This window comes from Pteropus alecto, unplaced genomic scaffold (assembly GCF_000325575.1).
Source record: "Pteropus alecto unplaced genomic scaffold, ASM32557v1 scaffold22, whole genome shotgun sequence".
Taxonomy (NCBI): Eukaryota; Metazoa; Chordata; class Mammalia; order Chiroptera; family Pteropodidae; genus Pteropus; species Pteropus alecto.
This window is the reverse complement of record NW_006434839.1, coordinates 271,983-286,299: the sequence shown is the minus strand read 5'-3', so window position 1 is coordinate 286,299 and position 14,317 is coordinate 271,983. Positions and strand designations below refer to the sequence as shown.

At 43.7% G+C, this 14,317-nt stretch overlaps 3 protein-coding genes across 12 annotated transcripts in view; 2 read left to right on the top strand and 1 right to left on the bottom strand.

Annotated features, from left to right (window-relative positions):
- The window catches only part of LOC102894895 (olfactory receptor 2A14), a 311,951-nt gene that overhangs the window by 27,089 nt on the left and 270,545 nt on the right, over positions 1-14,317 (top strand). The window contains exon 2 of one of the 10 annotated variants that reach the window (XM_025045867.1): positions 13,805-13,867. The exons of the other annotated variants lie outside the window; for them this stretch is intronic. The gene's annotated coding sequence lies outside the window, so the exon portion shown is untranslated. The remainder of the gene's footprint in view (positions 1-13,804; positions 13,868-14,317) is intronic. 10 annotated transcript variants of the gene reach the window in all.
- Positions 3,910-5,011, top strand: TAS2R41 (taste 2 receptor member 41). The gene has a single exon (XM_006910452.2). It carries the CDS (start codon positions 3,910-3,912, stop codon positions 4,834-4,836), a length of 927 nt encoding a protein of 308 aa, XP_006910514.1. The 3' UTR covers positions 4,837-5,011.
- LOC102895653 (olfactory receptor 2F1) lies at positions 9,465-11,051 on the bottom strand. Its single transcript, XM_006910620.2, has one exon. The coding sequence runs from the start codon at positions 10,571-10,573 to the stop codon at positions 9,632-9,634; it is 942 nt and encodes a 313-aa protein (XP_006910682.1). The 5' UTR covers positions 10,574-11,051; the 3' UTR covers positions 9,465-9,631.

The window sequence follows — 14,317 nt, the reverse complement described above, 5'->3', positions numbered from 1 at the left end:
TGTTGTTTTGTTTTGCCTCTGAGTTCTGTGAATTATTTGTATATTTTGAGTATTAACTCCTTATGGAATATGTGATTTTCAAATATTTTCTCCCATTCCGTATGTTCTTTCATTTTGGTGATGGATTCTTTGCTGTACAGAAGATTTTAGTTTGATGTAGTCCCAATCGTTTATTTTGCTCTGTTGCCTTTGCTTTGCTATCAAATCCAAAAAGTCATTGCTAAGACCAAGCTAAAGGAGCTTACGTTTTCTAAGTTTTCTTCTAGGAGTTTTACAGCTTCAGGTCTTACATTCAAGTCTTTAATCTATTTTGAGTTGATTTTTGTGTATAGTGTAAAATAGGGATCCAGTTTAATGCTTTTGCATGTGGATATCCAGTTTTCACAATATCATTTCTTGAAGAGACTATTTTCCCCATCGTATATTCTTGGCACCTTCGTCAAAAAATGATTGCATGGGTTTATTTCTGGGTTTCCAATTCTATCCCATTGATCTGTTGATTTTTAGCCAATACCATACTGCTTTGAATAATATAGCTTTGTAATATAGCATGCGATGAGGAAATGTGATGCCTCCAACTTTGTTTTTTCTCAAGATTGCTTTGGCTATTCGGAGTCTTTTGGGGTTCCATAGGAATTTTTAGGATTCTTTCTATTTCTATGAAAACCGCCATTAAAATTTTGATAGGGATTGCATTGAATGTGTAGATCATTTTGAACAATATTGATTTATCCAGTCCATAAACACAGAATATCTTTTATCTGTGTCTTTAATTTCTTTCTCTCATGTTTTATAGTTTTCAGTGTATAGAACTTTTACCTCCTTAGATAAATTTATTCCTAAGTGTTTTATTGTCTTCAATGCTATTGTAAATGGAATCGTTTTTTAAATTTTTCTTTCAGATATTTCATTGTTAGTGTATAGATGCAAATGATTTTTGTATATTGATTTTCTGTCCTGTACTTTACTGAATTTGTTTTTAGTTCTTAACAATTTTTAGCGGAGTCTTTAGGGTTTTCTATGTGTAATATGTCATCTGCAAACAGAGGCGATATTACTTCTTCCTTCCCAGTTTGGATGGCTTTTATTTTTTACTCAATGATATGGTTAGGACATCCAGCACTATGTTGAATAAAAGTCGTAAGAGTGGGCATCTCTGTCTTGTTCCTGATCTTAGGAAAGGTTTCAGTGTTTTACTGTTGAGTGTGATGTTAGCTGAGGACTTGTCCTATATGGACAGAATACTGTAATGGTAAAGAATACAGGCTTTATAGCTAGACTGCCTGAATTAAAATCCTAAATCCTAGCTCTGCCCCTTATAGGTATAACTATGAGAAGTTATTTCCCAGGAACCTGCATTTTCTTACCTATAAAATGAGGATAACAACTGTACTTATCTCAATGGATTTCTCTCTCTTTTTTTTTTGCATTATTTTTAATTTTAAAGCTCAAATTTTCCCAAATTAGACCAATAAGACCCTGTAGAGGCAAACTTCCTGACTGTGTCTTTTGAATATGTTCATTAATTAAAAAAAAAAAAGCTTTATCGAGACATAATTTATATACCATACAATTCACCCATCAGTATCTTATTATTATTTTTTTACTGGTAAATAATCTTCTGCTTAATTAATATATCACTTTTTCTTTATGCATTCATCAGTTGATGTACATTCGGGTTGTTTTCATTTTGGGGTGATTGCGAATAATGCTGCTATGACATGTATGTGTAAGTATATTTTCATTTTGAGGGGAGCACATACCTAGGAATGGGATTTCCGGATCATGTGGGAACAGTGTCTGACATTTTAAGGAACTGCACCCGAGCACCTTCCGAAGCAGAGGCACGGTTTTTTGCAGTCCCATTAGCAACGAATGAGGGGTTCCATTTTCTACTATCCTGTCAACATTTGTTATTATCTGTTTTTTGTTTGTTTTTTTGTTTTTAGCTACCCTAATGGGTGTGAAGTGGTACCTCGTGGTTTTTATTTGCATTTTTGTAATAATTAATAATATGGAACATCTTTTTGTGTGCTTACTGGCCATTGGCATATTGTCTTTGGAGAAATGTCTATTCAAGCACTTTTGCTCATTTTAAAATTATGTTACTTGTTTTTTAATTGTTGAGTAATAAGTGTTCTTTATATATTCTGGATGTGAATTCCTTATAAGATATACAATTTGCAAATATTTCCTCCCATTGCATGGTTATCTTTTCACTTTTATGATGGTATCTTTTGAAGCACAAAAGTTTTTGTTTTACAAAAGTTTTAAAATTATGATTAAATCCAATGTGTCTATTTTTTCTTTAGTCACGTGTGTTTAATGTAATCTCTTAGAAGGCTTTGTCTAACCCAAGATCATGAAGATTTACTGTTAGATTTTCCTCTAAGAGTTTTATAGTTTTAGCTCTTATATTTGGATTTATGATCCACTTTGAGTTCATTTTTTATGTGTGGTGTGAGGAAAGAGTCCAACTTTATTTTTTTTTGTATGTGGATATCTAGTTGTCCCAGTACCATTTTTGAAACTCATTGAGTTTTTAGGAGTATCAAAAAAAATTAAAATATTCAAAGCACTTAGAGTAGTACATGGGGATGCATAGCAGCCTTGAGTAAATATTAGTTTTATTATTTTATCATGTATTATACTAAATTGTCATTATATGTCCACTTATCTTTCTCTCCCAAGAGACTCTCTTAATCTTTGTACCTATGTCCCTGGCCCAGTACCCACCAAACAGTACATGCTGAATAGATTTTGTTAAATGGATGACTTATAAATAAGGCTTCTCTGTTCAGGCAATTAGTGGGTAAAGCACGGGCCAGGTGCCAGTTTCAAGACTGACAATCTATTGTGCTAGATTTGGGTCCCAACCAAAGGGCCTCTCAAAGTTAGAACATGTTAACAGTGTCGGCCCTCGGGCATCTCTGCAGAGAGCACAGCATACAACCCCAGGCTGCAGATCACCTTGGAGAATTAGAATCTCCTCAGTACATTTTTCACTCCCATGTCTCCCTTCCCATCTGTTTGCTTCTTCCTTCCCTTGACCCTGAGCATGAGCTCATGGAATGGGATCGCTCTCTAATATCAGTCTCAGCCAAATCTTCTTTGCCGCATCCTTGGGCTTTTGATCCCTAGAAGTTAAAGGTGCACGACTTACTCCCCACCCCTTAACAGTCTCCGTCTACGTTCTTTTCCCCACATGATCTCATCCAGTTTAATGACTTTAAATGCCATGTTCGTTTGATGACTCCCAAACCTGTTACTCCAGCCCTCACTCTTCACTGAGGTCCGGACTTGAATTTCAATAGTCTGCCTCATGTCTTATCTTAAATATGTAACAGGCATCTCACACTTAACATAACCCAAACAGAGTTTCTCCCATAAACATATTTTTCTCTCAGTCTTTCTCAGCTAAGTAAATAGCTCCATAAAATTCTCTAAGTTACTGAAGTGAAATATTTAGGATCCATCTTTGATTCCTCTTTCTATACTTGTTGCTTATATACTAAACATCTCGAGAATGATCTGATGGGGAGAGGTGTATTTACAAGGTCCAGAGGCGGAATAATAAAGATGGAACTCAGTCACAGATTCCCTAAGAAGCCCTCTACGTTGGTATTAAATTAACCACGGCAGCATGCGGGAAAAACTAGGGGAGGCAAATCAGGGGCAGTTGGCAGGCCGAGTGGTAACTGAGCCCAGGGGAAATTTGCATTCTCGCCGAGCCAAGCTCGCCTTTCCACCAAAGCCGGAGCATCCTCCTTCTAAGTGAGCTCTGGCTCAGATGCACAGCCTGAGCCTTCTTCTCTCACCCCCAGGAAAGATCAGAAAAGGGGCTGTGGGCGAGGGTAGGGAGGTGGCCCGGGACCAAGGCACCGGGTGGCGACCCGAGGAAAGACTGCAATGCAGCCAGCACTCACGTCCCTCTTCATGCTGCTCTTTTTCCTGCTGTGTCTCCTGGGAATCCTGGCCAATGGGTTCATCGTGCTGGTGCTGAGCAGAGAGTGGAGGCAGCGTGGACGGCTGCCCCCCTCGGAACTGATCCTCATTAGCCTGGGCGCCTCCCGCTTCTGCCTGCAGTGGGTTGGACTGGCGCACAACTTCTACTACTTCCTGCGCCTGGTGGACTATTCCAGGGGCCCAGCGCAGCAGCTCTTCGGTCTGCACTGGGACTTCCTGAACTCGGCCACCTTCTGGTTCGGCACCTGGCTCAGTGTCCTCTTCTGCGTGAAGATCGCTAACCTCTCCCACCCCACCTTCCTCTGGCTGAAGTGGAGGTTCCCGGGGTCTGTGCCCTGGCTGCTGCTGGGTTCCCTCCTGGTGTCCTCCATCGTCACCATGCTCTTCTTCTGGGGCAACCGCGCCGTGTACCTCGGTTTCTTCATTGGAAGGTGTTCTGGAAACATGACCTACAAGGAGTGGAGCAGGTGGCTGGAAATTCACTATTTCCTGCCCCTGAAATTTGTCACGTTGTCAGTCCCTTGCTCTGTCTTCCTGGTCTCGACGGCACTGTTGATTAATTCCCTAAGGAGACACACTCGGATGATGCGGCACAATGCCCACAGCCTGCAGGACCCCAGCACCCAGGCTCACACCAGGGCTCTGAAGTCACTCATCTCCTTCCTTGTTCTCTATGCTCTGTCCTTTGTGTCCATAGTCATCGATGCTGCAGGCTTCTTCTCCTCAGACAGTGACTGGTACTGGCCGTGGCAAATTTTAATGTACCTGTGTACATCTGTCCATCCCTTTATCCTCATCCACAGCAACCTCAGGCTTCGAGGGGTGTTCAGGCAGCTACTTCTATTGGTCAGGGGCTTCTGGGTGGCCTAGGTGGCATGGTCTCCCTATCCAGACCCCCAGAAGGGACTTGGGTGAGGATGATAGAACCACGGGCTGCTTACCTGGAGACACCATCATAGGTGGATGAGTACTGGATCGTGCTGTGGGGTCCCTCCTTTGGGAAGGAGGGAGAGAGTCAAATCTGGGAACTCTGAGCATCATACCTTCCTTTGGGCCCCATATTAAAATGGGGACCCATGGGTCCCAGAAAGCCAGTATTGTCCAGAAGGTCAGAATATAACATTTTGCGCTACTGTCTCTGTGTCCTCTCTGTTGCGTAGAAGCCTTCAGTTACAGAGTCTGGAGCCGGTGTACTGCCTTGTACTATCTGTGTACTATCTTGACAGCCTGCTGGGGAATGAAGAGAACATGTGTCTTCGACTGGATGAGGGTGTGGATGGGGACAGTGTCATGCTTACTACCAGGGAATAGTAGTTGTGGCGGCCGGTGGCCAGAGCTGTGAGGTCTAGTAGCCCTTCCTTCTATAGAGATTTCTTCTTCTTGTCAAACGTGGATAATTTCATTTTAATTTTATTAAAACAACTGCAAAGTTTATTTATACTGTCCCATCTCTTTTCTCATTAGTATTTCCATTGTTCTGCCTTTGATTTTCTCCTCTCTGAAGTCTGAGTGGCAGCCAGACTTTTTCCATGTTTATTCTTCCATTAGAATCACACATTGTGATTTTCTCCTTTGTCAAATTGTCTCTGGAACTTTCTTTTTTCCCCTCAAGTAAATGTCACAAAGTCACATGTGAATTGAATAAACATGTATTTTTTTGTTCTGAAAAACAAAGACTCAAGAATTTCACTTAGTTTGTGTCCAAAAACTATTTAACCTCTTAAAAAAAAAAAAGAATCACCTTGTTAAATCTTACATTTAAATGTTGTTTTAAAATAGCTTGCTCCAATTACTGTGCAAATGTTTTTAGAAATAATTTGTAGAAAATACTAATTAGAGCTGGGTGTCTTTAAGGCAGGCTCAAAAGTTTTCGCTAAAGGGCATCAATGTGCAAATTTCACATACTAATTTGCAAATGGCTTCTTGATAGGGAGAAATTTCAATCTCCTCTGAGAGGGAAAACAATTTCCCTACCAATTAGGGTGTATGCTGCTTGGTGGATCCATACTCATAAACTACATTTTTGGGGCAAGTTATTCTACACTTTTATTTTAAACATTTATTTTTTAATAGGTGAAAAATTCAAAATGTACTAAGGAGTATAATATAAAAATATCCCTCTTACTTTTTTTTTACTTCTGAGACATTCTTATTTATTTATTTATTTGTCTGTGTTGGAGATACTTTATAGCAGAAAGCCACTAATACCTAGCTAACAAACCAGTCAACTAATTTAGATATACACCAGTAGCTAACTAACCAACTAACTTATCAACTGTTTTACCCATGTCTTTCTACACAAATAGTTGCATAATATACATGCTATTCTGTGGGTCACAGGTGGCCACACAGCAGTCATAGGCCATAGCGACCAGCAGCCAGCAGCAGGAGCTCGGTCCCTTACAGGGCCAGCAAGAAGTAGAACAGGGTCCCATGTTGAGCAAGGAGATTGTCTGCGAGCGTCTGCGGAACCCCGCTGGAGGTGTAGCAGATGTCCACCCCTGAGAGGCCGTGGAGGAAGAAGTACATGGCAGGTGTAGGCAGGCGTCCAGTCGGATCAGGACGATGATGAGCCCGTTGCCCAGCAGGGTCAGCAGATACGTGGCCCCAAACAGGATGAAAAGTCCAGCCTGGGTCTGCCTGTCACTGGAGAACCCCAGTAGGACAAACTCACCCACCCGGCTGGCCTCCCCATGGGGCAGTTGGGTCAGGCTGTTGCAGGAGGCAGTGGTTGGAGAGGTCAGAATCAGAATCCACAGTCTGGTACTGAACAAAGGACTTTAAATGGGAGTGCAAGGACTTGTGTGTTTTCTCCATTAGACTCTGAGCTTCTTAAAGTCAGGGGTCTTTTCTGATTTTTCTTTTAATAGAGAGATTCCTAACAAATGTTTTACAATAAAACATTTTTGTTAGGTGCATGAATAAAAAAGAGTTAAAAGGTCTTGAGTCTTGTTCTCTGATCCCAAGATGTAGGGCTGGGATTCCCCTTTGTTCTTATTCCTCAGGCTTGAGCCAGCGCTTCTTTCTGCTTCTCCCATAAGCCAGGCGGGGTCAGTGATAGAGAAAACTATAATTATGTCCCAGCTTCTTGCGATTACGCTATTTCCTTGGCGAATTGCTGGCATTTATTTGAATGTTAAAGTAAGTGATTAATAAAAGATGAATGCACACATCTCTTAACTTGCAGTGACAACATTTGGAAACTGACAGTGCCCGCGGATGAAGTCAGTGAGGGAGTGCCTCTAAAACCCTTTGAGCTTTGTTATGTATAAACCCTTCTGTCAAAGCAAAGACGTGCTTGCCCTTGGAACACCTCCCTGTGTATTTTGCTGGTCTTTCGCCTCTATCAGAGGATAAAGATGCCATTTATTTTTTTGTTAGTATGAATGTACTAAGCAACGTTATAGTCTTCATTTCTCTGTTTATTAGCAGCAAGTCCCCGTAGCCCCATTTCAGTATTCGCCCCGTGTGCCTTCGTGACAGGGTGGGAGAAAGTAAAGTCACTGGCTAGTGTGAGTGTAGGGAGAGACCACAGGGACAGCAAGGGTCCAAGTGTGGGAAAAGCCCACCTGAATGCCCATTGGGGAAGCTGGAGAGGGAAGAGAAAAACTCCGGGTGATAAGATTCTCCTACGAAAAGCCCACAGAATTTTGGTGGCTCCCAGAGCAGTGCTTTCCACATTGGGCGACACGTTAGAGTCACCTGGGATGCTTTGACTCCTCCAGAAGCCCAGACCACACTCCAGAGTAATTAAATTAGAATCTCAGGTGGGTAGAACCCAGATATTAGCATAATAGTCACTTTTAATGTTTCCTAGGTAATTAAAATGTTAGGTTAAGTCTGAGAACTACTGCGGTAGAGGGAATCGTTCAGCTTATTTTCGAAGATTCAAGACATGGTTTTTGAGAGAGGGTTGTGTTTTGTGATAAGCCTAGAAGAGTCTTTGTGAAGGAAAGATCTTTTGGGCTAGCGTTGTTATTCTTTGTTGGAAGAAGTTGAGGCCAAGAGAGTTTGAACGGTTTGCCTCAAATCTCACTGTGAATCAGTGAAAATGTGATCCAGATTATCTTGGCTTTGGTGTGCTGGGTCTTCCCTTAGCCTTTGCTTCCTGAGGTCTGGTCCAAAAACAACATTTTAGAATATCTTAGATCCAGGGAAGTACTAGTTAGTATCAAATGGGGGTAATGTATGAGAAAGCCCTTCGCAAGTTTCAGAGCATTCTCTAAATGAAAAGGATTTGAATTAAGGACATGAGAGGTGGGACACAGAATCTAGTGAAATAGAAATGAAAACAATTCAACCCAAGCCTTTCTATCAGGGTTTGAAGATAGAGCTCGAGGTTGGATGGGAGTGAAGAGGGCAGAGCAGATGGATGCTGTCCTCTGTCTCTCCTGGATAGTTGGAACCTACCCTTTCCTTCCTTCTAGTCCTTCTGTGGCAGAAGGCGTCACTGTAGAAAATGCGAAGAGTAGAAACAGGCTTCGGTGCAATACCCAGTGGCTGGGTGGTTTCAGAGTCCGCTCTGCGATGCCGCCTCAAGCATGACTCCACGCAGAAGGGTCCATTAAGGGACTAGTCGTTCCCCGCACCCCCCACCCCGATTCGTGAGTGTCCTTTAAATATGTTGAATGTCTCTTTAAAGAGACAAGACCCACCCTGCCCTCTCCTCCCCACCCCCAATCTACATTCTAAAACTCAAACAATGGGGAGGTAGAAAAGTATTTTGGACTCCTCCCCACTTTTTCTACCCTGTAATTTAATGAATTGATGCCTTCTTTGGATAAACTAGATGTATGTGCTCCTGCTGTGGAGAATAGAATATAAGAATTATGTACATAAAACATACACGAAATATATATTTTAATTATCATCATTAGAAGGTGTCAATAGATCACCGTCCCAACTATATCAGTAATATTTAGGTAAGAGATGCCTTATTCTGATGTTTTAATGTTGTTCTTGAAAATATTTTTCTGGTCCTGAACATTTGACTTTTTGGCCAGCCATCTGCCACCGCTGCAAGTCTGAGCGGGAAGCATGCAGAGTGACGTGCATGTGACTCACACACGGTCCAGTCCTGCTCATCAGGTCTGTGGGCTCCGTGCTGCACGGTGGCTCCAAGTCCCTGTGTGAATCCTCCACCCTGCCGAGCTGTGCGAGTTGCACAGGTGGCCTTTGCACCTCTGGCTTACGGCCGGTTTGATCCCATTGGCACAGTGAATTTTGTAGCTTATAGCTTCCTCTCCCTTCTCGCTGATTGCAGAAAAGCTTAGACATGTAGTTGTAAATTTTAGCAAGGAAATTGATTTGCTTGGCATAAGTTTTGTGGACTGCCCTGACTTCTGACTTAATCTTTCTTTCTAATTCATATATGCCAGTATATAAATATATATACATTTCCATTTAATTTCCATTTAATTTAATTTACTGTAGGATGTGTGTATTTCTAAGTTGTTGTTATTCACATTGTTTTTAGATGTAAGTCAGAGACCAGAAATAGAGTTCAGAGACAAAATTCCATTTCTCTGTTACCTCAAAGGATAGAATTGCCAATTGTGGTCCTCCCATGTGCTCCCGTACACACACACACACGCACACTATATGGAAGGCACGCCCCAGTGCCCACTGTCTTCAGAGTGAGACCCTCTGTTGACAAAGTCACATTCTAACGCTTTGATTCAGAGCTGCCCGTCAGAACCCGGCTCAGAGCAGCCTGCATCTCCTTGTTCCGTAGACTGTAGATGAGCGGATTCAACATGGGGGTCACTACAGCATAAAAGAGCACCACCACCTTCTCCTGGCTGGCTGAGGCTGTGGAGCGGGGCTGAATGTGGGTAACCAGGGCCATCCCGTAAGACATGGAGACCACGGTGAGGTGGGAGGCGCAGGTCCCGAAGGCTTTGCGGCGTCCCGCCGTGGAGCGGATCTGTAGGATGGCGGCCACGATGCAGGCGTAGGACAGTGAGACCAGGCAGCAAGGCACGAGCAGCACCACCACGCTGGAGGCCACGATGGCTGCCTGGTTGAGAGTGATGTCCACGCAGGCCAACCTGACGAGTGCCAGTGTCTCACAGGCCACATGGTTCAGCACATTGTGCCCGCACGTGGGCAGGCGTATGGTGACCGCTGTCTCCACTGCAGAATTAGCTATGCCCACGAACCAAGAGACCGCTGCCAGCACCGCACAGCGCCTTGGGCCCATGACTGCCACGTAGCGTAAGGGGTCACAGACCGCCACGTAGCGGTCATAAGCCATAGCAGCCAGCAGCAGGAACTCGATCCCCCCCAGGGCCAGCGAGAAGAAATGCTGGGTCCCACACCGGGCAAAGGAGATGGTCTTCTTCTCCAAGAGGAAGTGCACCAGCATCTGCGGGACCCCGCTGGAGGTGTAGCAGATGTCCACCACCGACAGGTTGCAGAGGAAGAAGTACATGGGCAGGTGCAGGCGGGTGTCCAGTAGGATCAGGACAATGATGAGCCCGTTGCCCAGCAGGGTCAGCAGATACGCGGCCCCAAACAGGACAAAGAGTCCCGCCTGGGTCTGCCTGTCATTGGAGAGCCCCAGTAGGACAAACTCATCCACCCAGGTCAGGTTGTCCCTCCCCATGGGGCAGGTGGACCAGGCTGCAGGGGGAGGAGCAGAGTCAGAGACGGGCAAGAACAGGTCGCACTTTCGAAGTTTGGATTAGGCGGACTGTAGCTGGAACCTGGCTGCCTTCTCGCAAGTCCCTTAACCTAGGTGCGTAGGGGAGATGGCAAGGAAGGTGCTGGAGAAAGGGGCAGCTGGGTCCTCACACTAAACCGTGAGATTCTCAAGGATAAAGTCCCCGTCCCGGTCATCTTCGTAGTTCTAGGATCCAGCACAGCTGGTTATATGGGAGATAATCTGTCAGCGCAGGAGGGAAGATAGGGAAAAACAGTGCTGCAGGAAAGACAGAGAGATAGACGGAAGGGGAAAAAGTAAAAGAGAAGGAGAAATGAAGGAAGGGAGATAGGAAGTGGATAAGGAGGGAAGGAAAGTGGAAGACAGGAAAGAAAGAAAGGATTCTTCAGTGTGGGGGCGCAGTGGGTGAGGTGTTCCTAAAAGGCTGGATTCAGTTGCTCTTCGTGTTTCTTCTAGGGTCCAGTCTAGGTTACTGCCCGGAAAGGGATCCCCTCATATCATTCTCATTGGGTCCATCGGTCCAGACGAAGTTTAAGTCCTTTAAACCAATACCTGTTCAGACCCTGCATGTGCCAGGCACTGTGGTAGACACCTGACTGTGAACAAGAGAGGAAGAAAGCACGATCCCGCTTTCTTGATTCTCATGATTTAATCAGAAACACAGAGATTAAATTAATAATGACAAAAATTAATTAAATATAATCGTGCTAAGTGCTATGAAGAACAGGTTAGTAGTTAGTTAAATTTGCAGCTGTAATTACATTACCACTGAAGTTGTGCCTTCTCTCTTAATAACGTTCAATGTATATAGTAAGTTGCAGGCATTTATTTTGGTGTTTAAATAAACGATTAACAAAATAATGTAATGAGAGCATTTGGAAGCCAATGATACTCACATATTACTACTGAGTGTGAAGTAATTGAAATCCACTGAATTTTTTTCAGAGGGAGTGAATTCTCCTTTCTCAGTTAAGATTGCTCTGGGTGATGATCTCCATTCCAAAGTGTCAACCAGCCATCAGTTTTTCTTAATACAAATGGAAGCTCAAGGCGTAGTTCCTGCTCTGAAAATAATTAATAAATTAATTAACTCATTTATTAAAATTATTTTTGAGTATAGGAGGCACTGTGTTTTCAACCAGGGTCTGGGAAATGCTGGCTTTTGACACTAGGAATTTGTGTTAAGGAAATCGGCAGTGCCACAGAATTAAATTTAAAAATTTTTAATTGGATCTTGGTGAAATATTTGAGAATGAAATGAGACAGCCATACAGAGGATGCATGCAGTGCATCAGAAAACTAGAGGGGAGCCCCAGAATCAAACACAATAGAGTTGAAAAGCATACTCCAAGGCAGATTTCTTCTGGTGCGAGTGGTGGCCTGGACTCTTAGTGGAAGGAAGGAGCAGAGAACCTGGATGGAGCAGGCATCTCTTGCCTTCTATTCAGCCCTGGCCTTGCAGTAGCTGGAAGGTGTCACCATAAAAACTGCTAACACTAGAAACTGGCTTTGTGTTCTCAGGGTTGGAGACTGGGTTCTAGGGCCAGGGCGTGGTAGCTGGTGGATGGCTGGGGTTCTGAGCACGGCCCCAGAGAGCCTGTGGTTGCCCACAGAGCCTGGTCCTTGTCTCGGCATAGGAAGTAATTCAGCTCTGATCTGCTGTGGCCCAGATGCTGCTGTTAAAACGTGCAGAGATTTCACCTTCAGAGTCACTGTTATGGGTCAAGGGTCCCTCCAGAAGAGCTCTGGTACTATATAGAAAATTTAAAAAGTGTTAGAAATGAAAGGAGTCATAGAGATCATGTTTCCCATCCATTTCATTTTATAGCTGAAGAAACCAAGGACTTTTTGTCCCGGTACCTATTTTCTCAATAAATTTTTGATGCTGTTTTTAGATGATGATAAACTATTTTTATTAATAAGTAGCCTTGTCCTCCGATTTTGGAGGTGATTAGCAAATTTCATTCCACTTTGCCTGACTTAATGAATATTTACTGGGCACTGAGTAGTGCCTGGTCCAGTGGCAGGCACTGGGATACCAGAGATCAATACAGCCTCGTCTCTCCATCCAGGAACTCAGCCTAGTAGGAGGACAGAGAGAATGAGCTATGGTCTTATCAGAGTTTTCAGAGGAAGCTCAAGTATCAAGTCTGGTAACTGGAGACGAAGAGTTAGAGTATGTAAATATAGAGACATAGAGTTAGAATATGTAAATAGCCAGACAGTAAACAATAAAGTAAAAGTAAAGGAACAACTAGTCCATTTGCTTCTTAAAAAAAGTAGATGAGGTTTAAGGTGTATACCGATCGGTAATTAGGAGACCTGCGTTCCAACTTGTATCAATCAACCATCTAGGTATCACTATAAACTCCTACCTTTCTGAACCATAGTTTCTTCATCTGCACAATGAGCAAGTTAGGTAAACACTAGGATTTCTCCCAGCTCTAAAGGTCTGTAAGAAATAAATGTGCATAAACTATAGTTTCAAGCAGTATAAAGAGAGAAAAAGAAATTCTTCAGTCTTTGATCCCTCTAAGTATATATAGCTAGTGGGACTAGAGGCATTAACACGTTATGGGTCACCGGGTTGGGAATCAGAGCATTCATATCACAGAAAGCTCTTTGGGGAGGTGTCAACAAACGAGACCAGGCTGACTCGAAAGCCAGAGGTGAGGAAAGCGCAGTGGAGGACCTCAGGGCAACGTGGCCGCCCCTCCCGACCTTCCCCGTGGCAGACTCACGAGGCTCAGGGCTCCTCTTGTGCACGGAGCTCATTTGGGGTGGGGAGGAAGCCCATCTCTCAGGAAGTCCTTGAAGCAGCTGTCTGTCCTCTTCCTGGGAAAGGAGGTTTTACTTTGTCGGCCTTAGCTGAGAACTTTTCAGAACCTGAGAATCCCCAGAGGGCAATTACTTGCTCTTGGTGTGTTTCTTTACTCACCCTCCCACCCCACCCCAGGCAAACACACCTCCTCGCTCTTATAAGTTCCCGATGGGATAAACATTCTGGAAATGTTTTATTTCAACTTTTAATTGTTCTTTTAGTTACCAGGCTCTGAGCCCTTCCATGACTCTTTGGGGTATCTCACTGCCCTTCAAGCCTATGGCATTGCTGGGGACTTTTGGCAGGTGTCAGGAGGCAGGAAGAAAGTCTCAGAGCCTGATCTCCTTCCTCAGGGAAGAAGATGGATGCATCTTCTCCCTTCCTTCCACGTATCGAGTTTCAGTAACCAGGGAGCGGTGAGTAAGCATCGCATGGTAGAGTCATCCTGTCCATGGCCTGGAAGCTATCGAGAAGTCCCAAGTTCACAGTCATTAAAACATTTCTACAGGCCCCTTGGCGGTCCTCCATATCACATTGCTGTTGAGTTTTGTGTGTGTGTGTGCGTGTGTGTGTGTGTGTGTGTGTGTGTGTGTGTGTGTGTGTGTGTGTGTGTGTGTGTGTGTGTGTGTGTGTGTGTGTGTGTGTGTGTGTGTGTGTGTGTGTGTGTGTGTGTGTGTGTGTGTGTGTGTGTGTGTGTGTGTGTGTGTGTGTGTGTATGTGTTTGGCATATTCTTCTACCACCAGAAGATTTCTAGCTTTCACTAAGCTTGATCTCCCAGTTTTTGATCCTCTTCCACAAAGTTTTAATGTCTTCACTGGAATCACTTGAAGGAACAGAGAAAACAATGAGTCAGGATGAGGATTTA